Genomic DNA, 19284 nt, shown 5'->3' on the forward strand with positions numbered 1-19284 from the left:
TTGGAGAAAGGACTGGAGAGTTGGGGATCTGTAGTCAGACAGATTGGAGTTCTAGTCCTGATTCTTTTACTCGTTAACTCTCTGAACTTGGATGACCTATTGTTTTTGATTGTGTATCCAGCTCCCGGGAAAACGCCAAGCGCTTTCAATAAATACTAAATGAATTATGGAGTTGGATCAATTCTGTGTTAGTGTTTAGCTAGGTAGCTGCTGTAGAATAGAAGGGTAGGACAGTTGAAGATATTGGTAGGAAAGTGGTTGAAGTGATGAAGTCTTAACTGAATAGATAAGAAAATCAAGATTGGGGTTGGGTGGGCAGAAGGGTAGGGATATGGAGGGAGAAGTCGAGGGATTAGAGAGTCCTGTGAGGTCAAAGGACAGGCATAGTGGGAATAATTGAAAGAATGTTCTGGTTGGACAAGGATCTGATGTGGGTGTGGGAGTGAGAGACTATAGTGAATTCAAGAAAAAAATATAGACTAGAACAAAAGTTATGTGGAGATTGCTTAGTGGGCATTTGATAGACGTCTGTGGGCCACATGCTTAAATTCCCAATGCATTTTGCGGAGTTACTGGGAAGTTGGTGGCTTGTTTCTACCATGAGTAGATAAAGATGGAGAGCAGGATATCTTGTGAGAAAGCAGCTGAAGTTTTTATAGGATGATGGAGGAATGATAGGAGCGATCACCTGAAGTTGCAGGGTGGGGTAAACCTAGAAGTACCAACACCTTCTTCTGACCCTAATGTATATGGGATCTGAAAGAATGAGCACCTTCCAATTGAAAGAGTTCCAAGGGCATTAATATCCTAAAGGATCCAAGTTGCAGCTAAGCCAAGGAGATGGAAAGGAGGATTCAGTAAAGAATCTGAGGATGTGAAATATTAATTTATCTTGGAAGAGAATTTTAGAGAGCACAATGGAATGCTTTTTGAAGGAAAGAGTAAGAACAATTTGGTTAAGGTAGAGGAATAACAGAACTATAAGGTAAAGAAATGAACGTGAGACATATTAGATGACCAAATGATTTGATGTTCTTGGCCATGACCTAAATTAACAAGATTATGAGGTAAAATGGATTTAATTGGCTACAAACCTTAAGATAACCAAAACCTGAGCTGTTTAATATGGTAGCACTAGCACTAACCACTTGTAGCTATTTATATTTACATTGGTTAAAATTAAAATGAAAAATTTAGTTCTTCAGTTGCACTAGCCACACTTCAAATGCCCAAACATAGCTACATGTAGCGAGTGGCTACTGAACTGGACAGCACAGAGAGCGTGTCCATTATGCTAGAAAGTCCTATGGGACAGCACTGGTCTAAACAGTGCATGGTATGAGAGAAAGGGCAGGTTAAGGCACTCAGCTTCACTGACTGGGGCGGAGATTCTGATGGTTTGTACTCAGGTTCCAGATCCCTGAGGCTCAGGAACCTTTGCAGTTTAGTCTGGTTACCTGTGGCCCAGTGGTTACAACAGAATGATTAACAGTCAATTCTTTGCATCTGTGGGTGGCTCAGGAAAAATTTAAGGAGTTATTAGCTGCGAACTAAACCTTAAGTAAGTTAAATTAAAAAAGTTTTTAAGCTAATATAATTTTAAATATCTGCACTGAAGTATAATGCAAATTTAAAGTCAGTATAATTATTTGCTTGTTGTTGACTCATTTGAACCTCAAAATATAATGGGATTAATTTATACTTTGGGTTTATTACTTTAAGATGGCTCAGCAGTCTGCAGGTGGACGAGATACTCGGTTTTTACGTAATGAAATTCGCCAACTTGAAAAACAATTAGAACAAAAAGATAGAGAATTGGAGGACGTGGAAAAGGAGTTGGAGAAAGAGAAGAAAGTTAATGAGCAAGTAAAGCACTTTTTTTTCCATGAATCTTCACTGTTCAAGTTACCTGGCTTTTTATTATTATTGGTAACAGTATCAATTTTTATCTTGTATGTTATATTTGAAAAATGATGTACACTTATCTCTAAGGTTTCATATCACTGTTCATTTTGTCATCACCAATTTTAAAATATAATGGAACAGGTACTTCTAGTGAATATGACTTGAAGATTCTTTATATTTGGAGGTACATTTTTCTCAGGACATCAGACTTGTTACCTAAAATTAATGCTTTTGTCTGGAAGATTGGTATCAAGAAACTAATAGATTTTCATAAAGAAGTGATCTTTCCAGTGACATAGTTTATTTTGGGTAAAAGTTATATTTGTTTGTTTCAATGTATTTATATGATTAGTAAATTCGCAGATGAATCTTTCGATATATTCAATAATGGTTAATTAAATATCTTGTTTTTGGTTGTACCTTATTTTATGTGATATATATATGTATAGTTTTTGAGAAGTTGTGTTCATGTCAGCAGTTTATAAATCACATATTTAAAATAACATTTTTAATGCATAGTTTTTATTACCTCATGTTATTCCTTGTTATAAACTAATAATTCTTGCAGTGTTCACTTAAATTTAGTTTTAGGAAAAAAGTTTTTTGCAGATCAACTTGTATTTCCTGGAAGAAAATTTCCTATTTTACCTCAGCTTCCTATTTAATGTTTTATTTATTTATTTACTTAACATTTATTTGTTTTTTATTTCACCTGAGCTGTTAGTAAACTTAGTAAAATTTGGTGCCCACATGTGGTAACTGTCCTGTCCCTTATACTCAGAAACGTTTTCCACCTTTGTGTCCTTTAGGTCATTGTTGTGTTATATTCCATTTATTTTATTTTGTCCATTGTTCTCTCAGAAATTGAGGGTCATACATTTTAAGAAAACAATGATATGCTATTTAAGAGAATGTATCATAAATTGATTTGTAAGGAAAAGTATCCCCATTCTTCATATATCTATTTTACTCTAAAATGTTAAAGAATCAAATAGAAGTTAGCTATCAAACAATGTGGTAGAGACAATATGGATTGATGCCACTTAAAGGTTAGGAACAAGCTCTTAGAGCATTATCTGTTTAGTTAACTCTGCAAAACATAGCAGACCTGTGGATTTTTTAATAGTCATAAAGGGTCTAACTTATATACTGGTAGATTGCTTAGGGGGATGTCTGTGGTTTTCTGGACTTTTGTTCTTCTATATAGACCTGTATCAGTTGACTTATCATTCATACCACACACCCTTAGCTAATCAGAACTACCTTGTCCATTTATATCTTAGACCATTATCTTTTTTCATAGTCACACACAGAGAAAACTTGAATATATGTCCTGTGTTCCTTTTTGGCTGCTCAATTCCTTGAGATGACATACGGGTATGGGTTGCTTTGGCAATTACTTCTTTGCCGTTAACCAGTCATTCAGTTTTATTGAGTCTTTACAGCATACTAGAGACTGTGCTAGTTACTAGTGATATAGTGGGCAACTATGTTCTGGTTCTCAAGAATATTCATAGTCAATAATAAGCATAACATAGTGATAATATAATACTTAGGGAGATACATAAAGTCATATTCTGGCATACTCTGGAGAGGGATACCATAATCAGCCTTGAGGTGCAGGATGTGATCTGTAAACTGAGACCTGAAGTAGAGTTAGACTGGTAAGAGGAATGAGGATGTATATGGTGGTTAAAGAAAGAACATTCTGGGTAGAAGATATAGCATTTGCTAAGACCTAGAGGTAAGAGATGTTATGGAGTATTTAGGAAACTACAGTTATTCATGTTGACTGAAATATAAGTGAAAATAGCTTTCATAGAGTCCTTACTATGTGTCAGGCACTTCATATGCATTAATTCATTATTGCTTGATACTTATATGAGAGAGTTGTCATTTCTGCCGTGATACAGATGAAGAAATGGAGACACAGAAAGAGTAATTGCCCATGGTTGCACAGCTTATAAATGGTAAAGGTAGGATTTGAAAACAGTCTTACTCAAGAATCTGTGCTATCTTGCCTTCCCAGTTTTAATTCTTATGATCCTCTGGAGAGATAAGCAAGGGCCAGTTCCTAATGAATTTGGTTCTTTTCCTAAAAGGAGCCAATGAAGAGTTTTGAGCACAGAATATCATGATGAGATCTATACTTTAAAAGTTTACTGTACTTTGTAGAGAGTGGATTGAAAAGGGCCAAGACTAGTAAGGAAACATTTGTGTTAATTCAGGGAAGTGCTAATGATGGCATTTGCCTGAGAAAGACAAGTATGAGAGAAGTAGATGTAAATGGATGTGGTGAATGTAATTGGTTGTTGGAGGAGAGGGAGGGTGGAGAGTCTGCCTAATTTTGTGGGTTGGGCCACTAAATGGGTAGATAGTGCCATTCATTAAGGAGGAACACAAGAGGAATTAGGAAAGCTTGAGATTATTTCAGTTTTGTAGATGTTGAGTTTGAGGTTCTTCTGGGCATATTCAAAAAGGGTATCTGTGGATATGGAATTCACAAGAGACCCTGGACAGATGATAAGGATTTATGAATCATCAGTGTAGACATTATTAAAGCCAGAAGAGTGATTGTAAGGCACATCTCTGAGAAATGTCTAATAAAGCAATGAAATAGGAAGAGTGCTTTAAGGAAAAGCTCAAGAAAGGAGAAACAGAGTGTGATGTTTGAGAAGACAAGGGAAAAAAGCATCAATAGCATTAAATGCTTTAGCATTAAGTTCTTAGCTTCTCTTGTAAAGATTTCCCAATTCAGAACACAGTGGGATTATTAACTTTCAATTGATAATAATAATAATAGGCAAACTTCTAAAATGTGTATTGTACTTTGCATTTTATTATAAACTTTCTTTAAATTTTTTATTTTGAAAAATGTCATATCTTCATAAAGATTGTAAACACACTGTTGGTGGAAGTGTACATTAGTTCAACCATTGTGGAAAGTGTGGCAATTCCTCGAAGATCTAGAAGCAGAAATACCATTTGACCCAGCAATCCCATTACTGGGTATATACCCAAAAGAATATAAATCATTTTCTTATAAAGATACATGCACACATATGTTCATTGCAGCACTATTCACAATAGCAAAGACATGGAATCAACCCAAATGCTCATCAATAATAGACTGGATAATGAAAATGTGGAACATACACATCATACAATACTATGCCGCCATCAAAAAGGAATGAGATGTCAGGCATGGTGACTCATGCCTGCAATCCCAGCACTTTGGGAGGCCAAGGCAGGCAGATCACTTGAGGTCAGGAGTTCAAGACCAGCCTGGCCAGTATGGTGAAACCCTGTCTCTACAAAAAAAAAAAAAAAAAATTAACTGGTCATGGTACTGCATGCCTGCAGTCCCAGCTACTTTGGAGGCTGAGGCAGGAGAATGACTTGAACCCAGAAGGCAGAGGTTGCGGTGAGCTGAGATCGCACCACTGGACTCTAGCCTTAGCAACAAAGCTAGACTTTGTCTCAAAAAAAAAAAAAAAAAAAAGCAAGAAAATCATGTCCTTTGCAGGAACGTGGGATGGAGGTGGAAGCCATTATCCTCAGCAAACTAACACAGGAACAGAAAACCAAACACTGCATGTTCTCACTCATAAGTGGGAGCTGAACAATGAGAACACGTGGACACATGGTGGGGAACAACACACACTGGGACCTGTCAAGGGGTCAGGGGGAGGGAGAACATCAGGAAGAATAGCTAATGGATGCTAGGCTTAATACCTAGGTGATGGGTTGATCTGTGCAGCAAACCACCGTCGTACACTTTTACCTATGTAACAACCTGCACATCTTACACATGTACCCCAGAACTTAAAATAAAAGTTGATGGAAAAAAAAAAGAAAAACAATAACCACCTACATACCCTTCATATAGATTCACCAGTTGTTAATGTTGTGCCAACTTTGCTTTATCTTTTTGTCAGGATTTTTACACACACATATATTTCTCTGTCTCTTGTTTGTTCAATCACATTTTTTGCTGAGTCGTTTAAGAGCTAATTGCAGATATGATACTTTGCACTTAAATACTTCAGCTTGTCTGTTTGAAAAAGAAAGATGTTCTCCTACAATGAACACAATATAATTGTCATGCTCAGGAAATTTAATATTGATTTAACACCATTATCTAGTCCATAATGAGATTTCTTCTAATGGCCCAATAATATCCTTCAGTCTCCCCACCTCCAATATCCAAAGTTCCGTAAAGAATCACATACTACATTTGGTTCTTTCTTATGGACTTTTTAAATATCGTTGTATTCCATTGTGATTCTATCGTCTCCTTGAATAAAGAGGAGAACCAGAAAAATGAAAGGTCATAAGAGGAATGAGGGTTGGAGAACAGGTGAAAAAAAGCATCATAATGTTTATAATAATGTTTGCCTGTTTGGAGAAACAAGAATCACAAATGAAATCACTTATATGTAGATAAGAGAATGCTGTATAACTTTTTGCTGTTTTATTCACTGATCATTTTTCTGAGAACTCTGTATGCATCTTGTTTAACTCATGTCAACATGTATGAGAAAACTGAGTTAAAGAGATGTTAAGTAACTCATTCATGCTTTACTAGAAATTGGTTGATGAGGGACATAAACCTAGGCCAGTGTGATTTTAGATTGCTTCTTTTAACCATTGTGTTGTATTGCCTTATATTTCTAAGTAATTTATGTTCACTGAGAGCAAATAATAGTCTAGCTATGATTTCGAAAAGTGAAATAAAGATGTTGGGCAGAAAACCATTTTATTAGGGTATTTTTTGGGGGAGCAGATTAATTTGTTTCTATATTCTTTGGTTAGAGTTTGTGTGTGTTCTTTTTAATTCTTTAAAAAGAAACTGTTAATTCCTTCTTAAATCCTTAAGTTTTAAAAATTTTGGCCTATTATTTATGTGTTAGGTTGATATTAAATGCTTAATAGCTTTAACATTTTCTACTTTGTTAGAGAGGATTTAAAATTTAAGTAGATAAGCTGAATATCTGGCTTTATATTAAATTACTGCTGATGGCCAGGCACAGTGGCTCACGTCTGAAATCTTAGCACTTTGGGAGGTTGAGGCGGATGGATCACTTGAGGCCAGGAGTTCAAGACCAGCCTGGCCAACACAGTGAAACTCTGTCTCTACTAAAAATACAAAAATTAGCCAGTTATGGTAATGCATGCCAGTAATTCCAGCTACTCGGGAGGCTAAGGTGGGAGAATTGCTTGAACTGGGAGGCAGACCTTGCAGTGAGCCAAGATCGCACCACTGCACTCCAGCCTAGGTGACAAAGAGAGACTCTGTCTCAAAAAAAAAAAAAAAAAAAAAAAAAATTACTGCTGAATTTTATCTTCTTTTTTTTTTTTTTTTTTTTTTTACTATTTTAGTTGGCTCTTCGAAATGAGGAGGCAGAAAATGAAAACAGCAAATTAAGAAGAGAGGTTGGTAAAAAATTTTAGAGGTTGTGGTGGTTCAACAAAGGTACTTGTTAAAAAAGTCTACATAAATTTATATTTTAACCAGGACTGGAGTCTTCTAAGTAACTGATGTTTTCAAACTGATTTTATGATATGACTTTGTCTTAGGGAAATAGAAAACAAAGCAAAATTTGAGGCCATTAAGTATTACATTCATCTCGGGTCTATGCGGGTAACTCTTTTTTTGTTGTTTCATAAGCCATTCTTTGCTAGTTTTCTAATTGAATAGATGACTGGATTTCTATTCTTATTTCTCTTACCCAGAATCTTTAAAATTTTTTGTTACTTGTGGAATCTTATAAATTCTGATTATCATTTGGTTCTACTGAGCCAAATAATGTTTGTACATTGTTTATTCTGATAGAAGTTCTTAAGTTTCTAACATAATTGAAATATTATTTGTTTTGGTAGATAATTAGTAGTCTTACTTTCTTTGGTTATTCAAGATAATATACATCATTTTCTTAAAATTTTTTTGTTTTCTTTAGTTTCTGATTATTATTTTTAATTATGCATTGCCTTTCTCATTTCTAATTACCATTTCCTGTCCTTTTCTGTAGAACAAACGTCTAAAGAAAAAGGTGAGGCTTTAAGGGTGGTGAAATCTTGGGAATTTAAAGATATGTTGTGAGAGCACTATTCAGAGGATATAATTTTGTTATTCTGAATTGTTTTGTAATGGAATGTTGTGTTTGGCTACCTTCAGAATGAACAACTTTGTCAGGATATTATTGACTACCAGAAACAAATAGATTCACAAAAAGAAACACTTTTATCAAGAAGAGGGGAAGACAGTGACTACCGATCACAGTTGTCTAAAAAAAACTATGAGCTTGTCCAATATCTTGATGAAATTCAGGTAAAATGGCTAGAAGTCGATTCAGAGCAATGGTTCCTAAAAATTTTAATTTCATTATAATGTAAATATAATATTTAGCCCTACATGTAAATTCCTTGGTATAAATCTGTCACTATATACTTGTAAAACGTGAAATAAATTACATCTTTGAAGTTGCAACTTTTTAGCCATTTTTATATTTGCCTATCTTGGTCATTAATAACAATTGAAGTCCTTATGTACAATTTTCTTGATTCAATTTGATTTAATTGGTCAATGCCAGTTAGTAAAGGTCTATAAAGAATTCTCTTTTTTTCTAGGGGACACTTATGGCTGCATTTAATTTTAATTTTGTTTAAATTTCAGTTTTTTTAAAATTACTTTTTAATTATAGTGTCTAACTTTTTTAGACTTTAACAGAAGCTAATGAGAAAATTGAAGTTCAGAATCAAGAAATGAGGAAAAATTTAGAAGAGTCTGTACAGGAAATGGAGAAGATGACTGATGAATATAATAGAATGAAAGCTATTGTACATCAGACAGATAATGTAATAGATCAGTTAAAAAAAGAAAACGATCATTATCGACTTCAAGTAAGAATTTCTTTTAGAATAACTTATTTATTCAGACTTCATGTTATCTCGTTACTATTTATTTGACACTAGAAAGTACTTTTTCTAGGTTGTGAATTTTTGTCTGTCTTTTTAATAGTGTAATATGTTGTCATGTTGGTATATTTGTCCATATGTGTTTCTCCAATCACCTCACAAACACTAATTTTTGCAGTTTAGGGTATATAAATGATACTTGAATGAATGTGTAGATAGTGGTCATTATGGGGTTTTCTATAAAAGACTCTTGAAAATCCTGTGGATCATAACATTTCATTTTATCTTAAAATAAATACATTATAAATATATTAGAAACCAATACATTGTTCAGTATTTATGTGGATTAAACTTGTTTAAAAGGTAGAATAATGTTTAAAAATAAAATTTTCTAGTAATGAAAGATAATTATGCAATTATAAGATGCAGAAACTATTAAATGTCACCTGTAATTCCAGGATGACTTCAGTGATAAATATGCATAAGTAATGTAGTGTATCTGTGTGTATGTGTATATAATAAGTATGAATATGTATGTGTGTATGTAGATATATTTATATATATAATGTATATGTAAATATGCATAGGTGTAAATATATGTTACATCAATTTGCAACAACTCTTGAAATAACTGTTGTCTTTTAGGTGCAGGAGCTTACAGATCTTCTGAAAGCAAAAAATGAAGAAGATGATCCAATTATGGTAGCTGTCAATGCAAAAGTAGAAGAATGGAAGGTATTTTTTTCAATTGACATAACTTTTTGTATTTTAGATTTTAATTTTAGTCTTATTTTTGTTTAAATGTCTTATACTGGTTTATAACACTTTTATTAGGGTTTTTAAAACATTATTTTATTTATTGGTTAGAAGAGCTCTAAAACTGTCCTTTTTGATCTCTAGCTCATTTGTTACTGAATGACCTCTTTCACATCAATGAGTTGAACTTTAAACTTTTTGATAGAAGTCTAACTCCAAAATATATTTGGCATCTAAAATATATAATTCTAAATATAATTTAAATTTTTTCACTTAACTCATAGTTACCTTGTATACATTAGTTAAATAGTTGCAGGTTTAATTTTAGTTTTTCTAACTAAATGTCAGGTTAATCGGTGGGAATGGGAATAAGCAAAGGAATCAGAATAACTTGGCCTTTTCAAAATACACTTTTCTTCCTCACCACCACTCTCCAACCTTAACCAAATTGTCAGGCCTTACCATATTAGAAGCTGGGATTATGATGGTTGTATATTTGAAAAACATCAGAGATTATTCTGAATGAATAATTCTAATTTTAAAAACTATCACTTCTAGAGTCATTGCTTTCTAGTAGGGTTCACATAAATCTTGTTGGCAGTTTGGAATTGGTTAGCATCTAGGGAGCTCAGATAACCTGTAGTTTAGACAAAAGCAGTAGCAATGGAAATAAGGCCTATAGAATCAGTCATGCCTCTATAAACTTTATATAAAGGGCCAGAGAGTGACTATTTTAGACTACCTGGTCTCTGCTATGACTAAGCTCTGCTTATAGCATGAAAGCAGCCATTGACAATACGTAAATAAGTGAGCAAGGTGGTTTTCCGGTAAAATTTTATTTACAAAAGCACATGGGAGGCCAGATTTGACCTGTGGGCCGTAGACTACCAACCCCTGGAAAAAACAGTTGTCTTTACCAGATTTAATGTTGGCGGGGTAAATGGTAACGTGTTATATGTATTCTGTACTTTGTTTTGACTTAATATCATTTCATAATTGTTTTATATCAGTACATACAGTATTGCTGTTCTTTTTAAAGGCTATATAATTTTTCTTTTTATACAGGTGTTAATTTGATAATTTGTGAAGTTCATGAAGTTTCCAATTTTGGGTTATAAACTGTTTTAATGAATATCCTTATATATGTTATTTTGCAAATGTACAAATATATCTGTGGAATAAATTGCTGCAAGTGTTTTAATTGTCATGTATGTCGCAAATACATTCTAACAGTTTGTCACTTTTTTTTTTTGCTTTATGGCATTTTTTGCTGTGAAATATTTCTTTTTATGCTTAGTTAAATGTATTATTTTTTAATGACTTGACATTTGTTATAATGAGAAAGGCTTCTGAGTATAAACTTGTTTTCTCATCTTTTCTCCTAATATCTTGTTTTGTTTTTGTTTTTGTTTTTGTTTTGAGACAGAGTGTCACTCAATTGCTCAGGCTGGAGTGCAATGGTACAATCTCAGCTCGCTGCAAATGCCACCTCCTGGGTTCAGGTGGTTCTTGTGCCTCAGCCTCCTGAGTAGCTGGGATTACAGGCATGTTCCATCATGCGTAGCTAATTTTTGTATTTTTAGTAGACATGGGGTCACACTATGTTGGCCAGGCTGGTCTTGAACTCCTGGCCTCAAGTGATCCTCCTGCCTGGGCCTCCCAAAGTGCTGGAATTATAGTCATGACTCTGCCTGGCCTTCTTTTACATTTAAATCTTCGAAACATATAATTCATTTTGATGTAAGGAGTATAATATGGATGCAACAGAGCTACTCTGTTGTCCAAACATCATTTATTATTTCGTCTTTCTCCTGTTGAAATACAGTTTCATTTTTATTATATACTCCTTTGGAATTTGAATTTAATTTTGGAGTCTCTTTTATTGAATTGATTGATCTATTTTCTAGCAGTGTATACTTGTTTTAACTTATGTATGTTTTAATATCTGAAAATGTTATTATTTTTCTGCTTTTAGACTTCTTTATGAACATTTTTAATGTTAATTATAGTACTGGCTTGTCCAGTTCTTAAAAAATATCTTGTGGATTTTTATTGGGTATGTGTTAAAGTTATAAATTGTTTTATAGATTGATTTAGGATAAACTTTTTAATGATATTTGGTCCTTCTAGCTAATGAACACAAGATACCTTTTCTTTCATTCATTCAAGATATTTTATGCCTCTTAGTTGCATTTTAATGCATACTTCATAAAGATCAATTGTATAAAACTTTTCACAGTTGTATGGAAGTACTTCTTGTTGATAAATGAGTTTTGAAAGGTTGAAATATTTTTAAAGATTGAATTATAAAAAAAGAAAATTCAGTGTATATTTTAAAATCATTTTCTATTTGAATTTCAGGTTGTATATACAAAAGGAACAGAGATTATGCCAGTAGTAGCTCATACTTTCTCACTTCAAATAATTTTTATTTTCTGTATCATAAATCTACTAATTGTGTTTATTATTTATGATAATGAAGAAAGTTTTATTAACTTTCCTTTTGCATAACAGATTCTATTTTGTTTATTTCTAGCTAATTTTGTCTTCTAAAGATGATGAAATTATTGAGTATCAGCAAATGTTACATAACCTAAGGGAGAAACTTAAGAATGCTCAGCTTGATGCTGATAAAAGTAATGTTATGGCTCTACAGCAGGTAAAATCTTATCAGAATTTGGTTTATCAACCAGTTTTATTACAGTTGGAACTCTGAACGATGTCTTTTATTTATTATATCATCAGTGCCTAGTGTAGCGGCTTGTACTCCCAAGTGTATAATAATGTCTTTTGAAATTTCTTATACCACCTGGTCCCAATAAAAAATTAGAATTAAGTTTGGAGTCTGGATTAGAGTTAGGGCTAGAGTTATTGTGTTTATTTTTCTATGTATATGTGGATAGTACACACATTGTTTTGGTTAGAAATTATTTAACAAGAAATGATTAAAAACTTTTAGAAATTTAAAAATAATTTTATACTCTGTTAAGGTTTATTTTACTGTATCTTAGTCCTAACATACCCTACACGATGTGAAATAAGCTAAAAGCATGGTTATAATTTGACTGTGCTACCTATTTTATTTTTAGTGAAAATAACCCAAATAAAAGGAAATCACACTTTTATTATTTGTGCTGTAGTTATAGTCCACAAGTAAGAAGATGATTTGAAAAGTATATGCTGAATAAGAGCAATTAAGGGGACTATATTTTTGAATAAAGTACGAAAGGGGAAAAAGCTAAGTTGAATAAAAGAGAAAGCACAGAGCAAAACAGAAACATACAAAATGGTAAAAAGATGGAATTGAATGGAGGATGAGAAAAGTAACATATAAGGAAGTATAGAAGCCACAAACATTAGGGAGTTCTGGAAATCCTATTTTCCAGAGTGTTAGCCATTATATCCATCTTTCAGTATTGGAGTAACAGCAGTGTACCTATCATTGTGTATTACAGTTGAAGTGTACAAAATGGTAAAAGGCATACTTTTACCCACAAGAAAATATGTTCTACAGTTTTGTTGAAAAAATCAGACCTACTTTTTTCCTTAACTTTTTAGGTTAATATTCATGAAGGGATATATATTGTTTTAAAATATTTTATAGGGTATACAGGAACGAGACAGTCAAATTAAGATGCTCACCGAACAAGTAGAACAATATACAAAAGAAATGGAAAAGAATACTTTTATTATTGAAAATGAGCTCCAAAGAAGCAAAGGTATTTTTATAAATATATAGTTATTTTATCTACCATTATGTTTTTAACGTACTTTATTTTTATTAAAATAAAATGTCAAGTCAGTATTGAGTTTTCTCCATTTGAATTTTATATTTTCAAAAAATTGTACAAGATATTATTTATTATTATACTTATATTACTAGTGCTTACATTTGTAAATGATGGATGTATTTTCTATTATTTTTCTCCTCTGGTGAAAATTACATTAACGTTTATTACCAGGTCACTGGTATGAAAGAAATGAAAAATTGTGATACAATTATTTTTATTTAACTTTTTATAATTAACAAAGGATGGAAGATAATAAAATTTTGACCAGTGTAACAGCATTGCAGATAGTTTTCAGAGGTAATTTCACATTAATCTTACCCAAATTAGTGTTTCATCATATTCTCCTTACCCTGAGGCATATTACCTTGTTTAACACATCAAATTCTATGAATATAAGTTCTCACAATATCTGTGTTGTTATATTTCCATAGCACTACATACTGTAGTTATGCCAGGGCACACTAGTGCAAACTGTTCATGGGAAATTCATGGACATGTTTATTATAATTGGTGACTATATGTATATACATATATATATATGTATATGACATGAAGAAGAAATAGTGATTCCATACGTGTATGTGTGTATAAGTGTAGTGATGTGGTGTTTGCAGGTATGGTTGTAATTTCAAAAATGAAGCAGAAGCCTTGCTGAGGAGATAATTGAACCAATACTTAAAGGAAGTAAAGGAGTGAAACATGCAGATGGCTCTAAGCAGTGGGAATAAGTTCAAAGGCACTAAAGCAGGAGTGTACCAAGCATGTTTGAGAACAACAAAGATGTCTTTTTGGCTGGAGTAGAGTCAGCAAGTGAGGCAGTGATAAGATCAGAGCGGTAAATAGAGGCCATATTATGTGGAGCCTTATAGTTCATGTGCAGACTTGGCTTTTAAGTGAGAAGGGACACCGGGGAAAGTTTCTGAAGATAGGAATGGTATAATTTGACTTAGGCTGTGTTTGCAGTAGACTGTAGGAGTGGTAAATAAGAATCAGGGAGACCTGTTAGAAGACTATTGCAACAATCTGGAGAAAAGTGATGGTGGTTTGGGGCATGGTGGTAGCAGTGGAGTTATTGGATGCAGCAGTTCTGGACGTATTTTGAAAGTGATAAAAATGGAATTTGCTAACAGATCAGATGTAGGATGTGAGCGAGAGAGAACTCTTGGTCTGAACCAAAAGTTTTGGTCGTGGTGAGGTTGTGGGAAGAGCAGGTTGAGAGATAATCAGGTACTTAATTTTAGACATGTTAGGTTTGAGATGCTTATTAGACATTCAAGTGAAGGTGTTAAGTAGGCACTTGTATATAACAGTTTAAGATTTAGGATAGCAATCTAGGCTAAAGATATGTTTGGTAACTGTCTCTGTAAAAGTAATTGAAGTAATGAGGCTGGCTAAGATCACCAAGGGAGTAAATGTAGGTTAAGAAGAAAAATCTAAAGAGCTTCTACTTTAGCAGCTGGGGAGATAAAAAGGAGCAACCAAAGGAGACTGAAAAGGAAAGCCCAGAGAGCTAGGAGGAAAAGCAGGAGTATGGAGAGCCCTGAAAACCACATGAGGAGTGTAACCAAGGAAGAAGAAACAACTACTTTCAGAGCTGTGTTCATTGCTGCCGATAGGTCAAGATGATCACTAAAAGTTGACTGTTGGACTTAGCAATGGTCATTTTTGGTTCAAGAGAAAATGGGTAGAGACAAAATGTAATAAAGAAATATAGGAACTCTTTTCCAGGACTGTTTCTATAAAGAGAAGGAGAAAACAAGGTGGTAGCTTGAGGGGAAAGAGGGATTAAGAAAACGTTTTTCTCTTTAAGATGGAAGAAATAACTCATGATTTTAGGTTAATAAGAAAGCTCCATTAAAGAAGAAACATTGATGAATCAATGAAGTGGAGAGAGAGAACTTCTAGAACAATAACGTTTTTAAGAATGCAATGGGATGGGATCCCAGTGTGCCAGTGAAGAGGTTGGCCTTAACTAGGAACATAGAGTTCATCCATAATTATGGAAAAGAAGGTAGAGTGTATAGATACAGATGTAGGTGGCTTGGTAGACATCCTGGTAATGGGAATTTGTTGAAGTTCTAAACGGGTTGCTGCTTTTTTCTCAGTGAACAAGGGAGCAAGGTTCTTAGCTGAAGGTGAGGATAGGAGAAGATATTTCATAAGTTTGAGGAGAAAGAAGAGAAGCGAAAGTATAAAATGGTCATCTGAAAGATTGAAGACGTGGAGAATGTGGTATGACTGTTGAGTAGCTTCAAGAGCCCACGATATATATATGTATTTCTATATATGTGTTTATTATATTTGTATCAGAACACTTTGAAAGTAGTTTAAACTGCTTTAAAAGGATGACTAATGGTATGGATTGTGCATATTCTAGTTACTAGGAGAAAAAGTGGCAATTGATCTGTGCTGTCAAATAAGGAAAAGGACTTATCTGATAACACTTTAGTCAGTCCGTAGTTATATAATCCCTAAAGCTCATGGAAGGTGTGTGTACTAGACTGTACTCTATATCTTGAACTTAACTTGTAAAACGTAATGGCTAATGGTATTCTTCCTTCATAAGATTAGGATTAGGTTTAGTTATCAGGAACAGAGAGCTGAAGAATAATGACAAAATCAAGATAGACATTTATTTCTCATCTATGTAATGGCCTAGAATTAAGCATTCCAGGGTGTTGCCTTCCAACACCAAAATCCATCCAAAATGGATGCAATGCAGCTTTATCTCATGTCTGTATCCCAAACAGCAAGATAGAGGAAGAGGGGACAAAAGTTAAAAGCATGTGCTGAAGGATAGGCAGGTAAATACAGTGTTTATTGTGTAGGGCCATGTGGAAGAATGATAGGAGAATAGATATGTGGACGAAAGGGAGAATAGATACTGGGGGACAACTCAGCCTGTGTCATGTTCCACAGCTTAGCTGTTAGCTCCAGACAGCTGGGCTCATTTCTTAAAAACTTTTGTGATCTCAAACGTACTAGACTTATGTCTAAGTCCAATATTAAATATATAACCTATATATTAGTAAATGCTTCTAATGAATGAGTGTGAGAATCATCTGTGTCAATAAATTTTGGAATATTAGCAATATTATGTTTTGGTCTTTTAACAATTTAGTAAGATATTACAAGTAGGCATTTAGGAAGTTTTTAGCTTAGTTTGGATTAAATTTAACTGCAAGTGACAGAAAAAGCAAGCATAATACAATAATTTAAACAAGATAGAAATTTATTTCTCTGTAATATAGACAAAGTTGAAGCAACTAGGGCAGGATTTGTGTAATAGATGCGCAAATATCCCCTATCAGGGACCCTATATCTTGTTGCTATGCCTATCTCAACATGTGGTTTCTAACTTATGTGAAGTTGCCACCCTCATATCCATGTGGATTTCAGCTAGTAGGAAGGAAGGAAGAGAAGAGAAAGAGTACTCCTTTATTTTAGAAACATTTTTTTTTGAAATTCACATATGACCTTTGCATTTATATTCCATTACTGAAATGACCACACATAGCTGCTGTGTGTAAGTGGAAATTTAGTTCTTTATTTCAAATGGTCACTTGTCGAGCTAAAAATCCATAGTTTTAGTACAGTGGACAAAAGGGAGGTTAAATACTAGGAACAGCTAGCAGTCTGTGTCACAATGATCATTCTTTGTAAAGCAGTATTTTGCAACCTTTTAAAATCCATACCCCTTCAGCTAAGAAGATTTTACTGAACTTTAGTTTTTTAGTTAATTGTATTAGTAAAACTAAAACAAAACTTTCATCTTACAAATATAAAATGACAACTTTAAAGGATTTTTTTAAATGGCATACCACTTTTCTTGCCACCATATTGGGGTCACTGATTTGAAGGAATAAGTAGTCAATTCAATTCATGATTTTTGTTTTTACTCTGTAGGTGCTTCAACCCTTTCTCAACAGACTCATATGAAAATTCAGTCAACGTTAGACATTTTAAAAGAGAAAACTAAAGAGGCTGAGAGAACAGCTGAACTGGCTGAGGCTGATGCCAGGGAAAAGGATAAAGAATTAGTTGAGGCTCTGAAGAGGTTAAAAGATTATGAATCGGTATGTATTTTTATCTTGTCATTCAAGGAGCCTAGAATTATTCTTGCCATTCACAGACTATTCTGTGCTATTTACTGCATACCATTTAAAAAACATTCCATAAGTATCTTTTGATAAAGGTTGTCCTCATTAATTTATACTAAACTATTGAAACCTTTGAGCATTTACTTTTTGCCAGGAGAATTGTTTTCAAACCTTTGATCACAGTGATTTGTCCAAATAATCAGTTTTGGTGAAGCAACAGGATTACTTTTTTTTATTATCTGTGTTCATTGGGCCACCATGTAGATGTGACACCACTGGCCAATTTGACAGAATTTATGACAGGAACATACTGTGTCAATACAACCTGCTCTCCACTTTTTATACTTTTCTATTGGTTACAACTAATTCAAGCAACTAATGACTTACTTATTCTACTGGTATTGCTGATTTGCTTTTAGTAATTCTCTTAGTATTTTGGTAAGTGTTTTATATGTAATGCATATTCAGAGTCACTTTGCCTTTAGGATATTATATTGGAAAGTTGTTTTTTTTTTTATTATTATACTTTAGGTTTTAGGGTACATGTGCACAATGTGCAGGTTTGTTACATATGTATCCATGTGCCATGTTGTTTTGCTGCACCCATTAACTCGTCATTTAGCATTAGGTGTATCTCCTAATGCTGTCCCTCCCCCCTCCCCCCACCCCACAACAGTCCCCGGAGTGTGATGTTCCCCTTCCTGTGTCCATGAGTTCTCATTGTTCAGTTCCCACCTATGAGTGAGAACATGCAGTGTTTGGTTTTTTGTCCTTGCGATAGTTTACTGAGAATGATGTTTTCCAGTTTCATCCATGTCCCTACAAAGGACATGAACTCATCATTTTTTATGGCTGCATAGTATTCCATGGTGTATATGTGCCACATTTTCTTAATCCAGTCTATTGTTGTTGGACATTTGGGTTGGTTCCAACTCTTTGCTATTGTGAATAGTGCCGCAGTAAACATACGTGTGCATGTGTCTTTATAGCAGCATGATTTATAGTCCTTTGGGTATATACCCAGTAATGGGATGGCTGGGTCAAATGGTATTTCTAGTTCTAGATCCCTGAGGAATCGCCACACTGACTTCCACAATGGTTGAACTAGTTTATAGTCCCACCAACAGTGTAAAAGTGTTCCTATTTCTCCACATCCTCTCCAGCACCTATTGTTTCCTGACTTTTTAATGATGGCCATTCTAACTGGTGTGAGATGGTATCTCACTGTAGTTTTGATTTGCATTTCTCTGATGGCCAGTGATGATGACCATTTTTTCATATGTTTTTTGGCTGCATAAATGTCTTCTTCTGAGAAGTGTCTGTTCATGTCCTTCGCCCACTTTTTGATGGGGTGTTTGTTTTTTTCTTCTAAATTTGTTTGAGTTCATTGTAGATTGTGGATATTAGCCCTTTGTCAGATGAGTATGTTGCAAAAATTTTCTCCCATTTTGTAGGTTGCCTGTTCACTCTGATGGTAGTTTCTTTTGCTGTGCAGAAACTCTTTAGTTTAATTAGATCCCATTTGTCAATTTTGGCTTTTGTTGCCATTGCTTTTGGTGTTTTAGACATGAAGTCCTTGCCCACACCTATGTCCTGAATGGTATTGCCTAGGTTTTCTTGTAGGATTTTAATGGTTTTAGGTCTAACATTTAAGTCTTTAATCCATCTTGAATTAATTTTTGTATAAGGTGTAAGGAAGGGATCCAGTTTCAGCTTTCTACATATGGCTAGCCAGTTTTCCCAGCACCATTTATTAAATAGGGAATCCTTTCCCCATTGCTTGTTTTTGTCAGGTTTGTCAAAGATCAGATAGT

At 33.9% G+C, this 19284-nt stretch overlaps 1 protein-coding gene across 1 annotated transcript in view; it reads left to right on the forward strand.

Annotated features, from left to right (window-relative positions):
* The window catches only part of CEP290 (centrosomal protein 290), a 102754-nt gene that overhangs the window by 3687 nt on the left and 79783 nt on the right, over positions 1-19284 (forward strand). The window contains exons 6-14 of the mRNA XM_030819885.1: positions 1723-1866; positions 7288-7341; positions 7938-7958; positions 8084-8236; positions 8626-8808; positions 9469-9558; positions 12116-12238; positions 13184-13298; positions 17277-17446. Coding sequence (XP_030675745.1) covers positions 1723-1866; positions 7288-7341; positions 7938-7958; positions 8084-8236; positions 8626-8808; positions 9469-9558; positions 12116-12238; positions 13184-13298; positions 17277-17446 — 1053 coding nt within the window. The remainder of the gene's footprint in view (positions 1-1722; positions 1867-7287; positions 7342-7937; positions 7959-8083; positions 8237-8625; positions 8809-9468; positions 9559-12115; positions 12239-13183; positions 13299-17276; positions 17447-19284) is intronic.

This window comes from Nomascus leucogenys, chromosome 10 (assembly GCF_006542625.1).
Source record: "Nomascus leucogenys isolate Asia chromosome 10, Asia_NLE_v1, whole genome shotgun sequence".
In the NCBI taxonomy this organism is placed as follows: Eukaryota; Metazoa; Chordata; class Mammalia; order Primates; family Hylobatidae; genus Nomascus; species Nomascus leucogenys.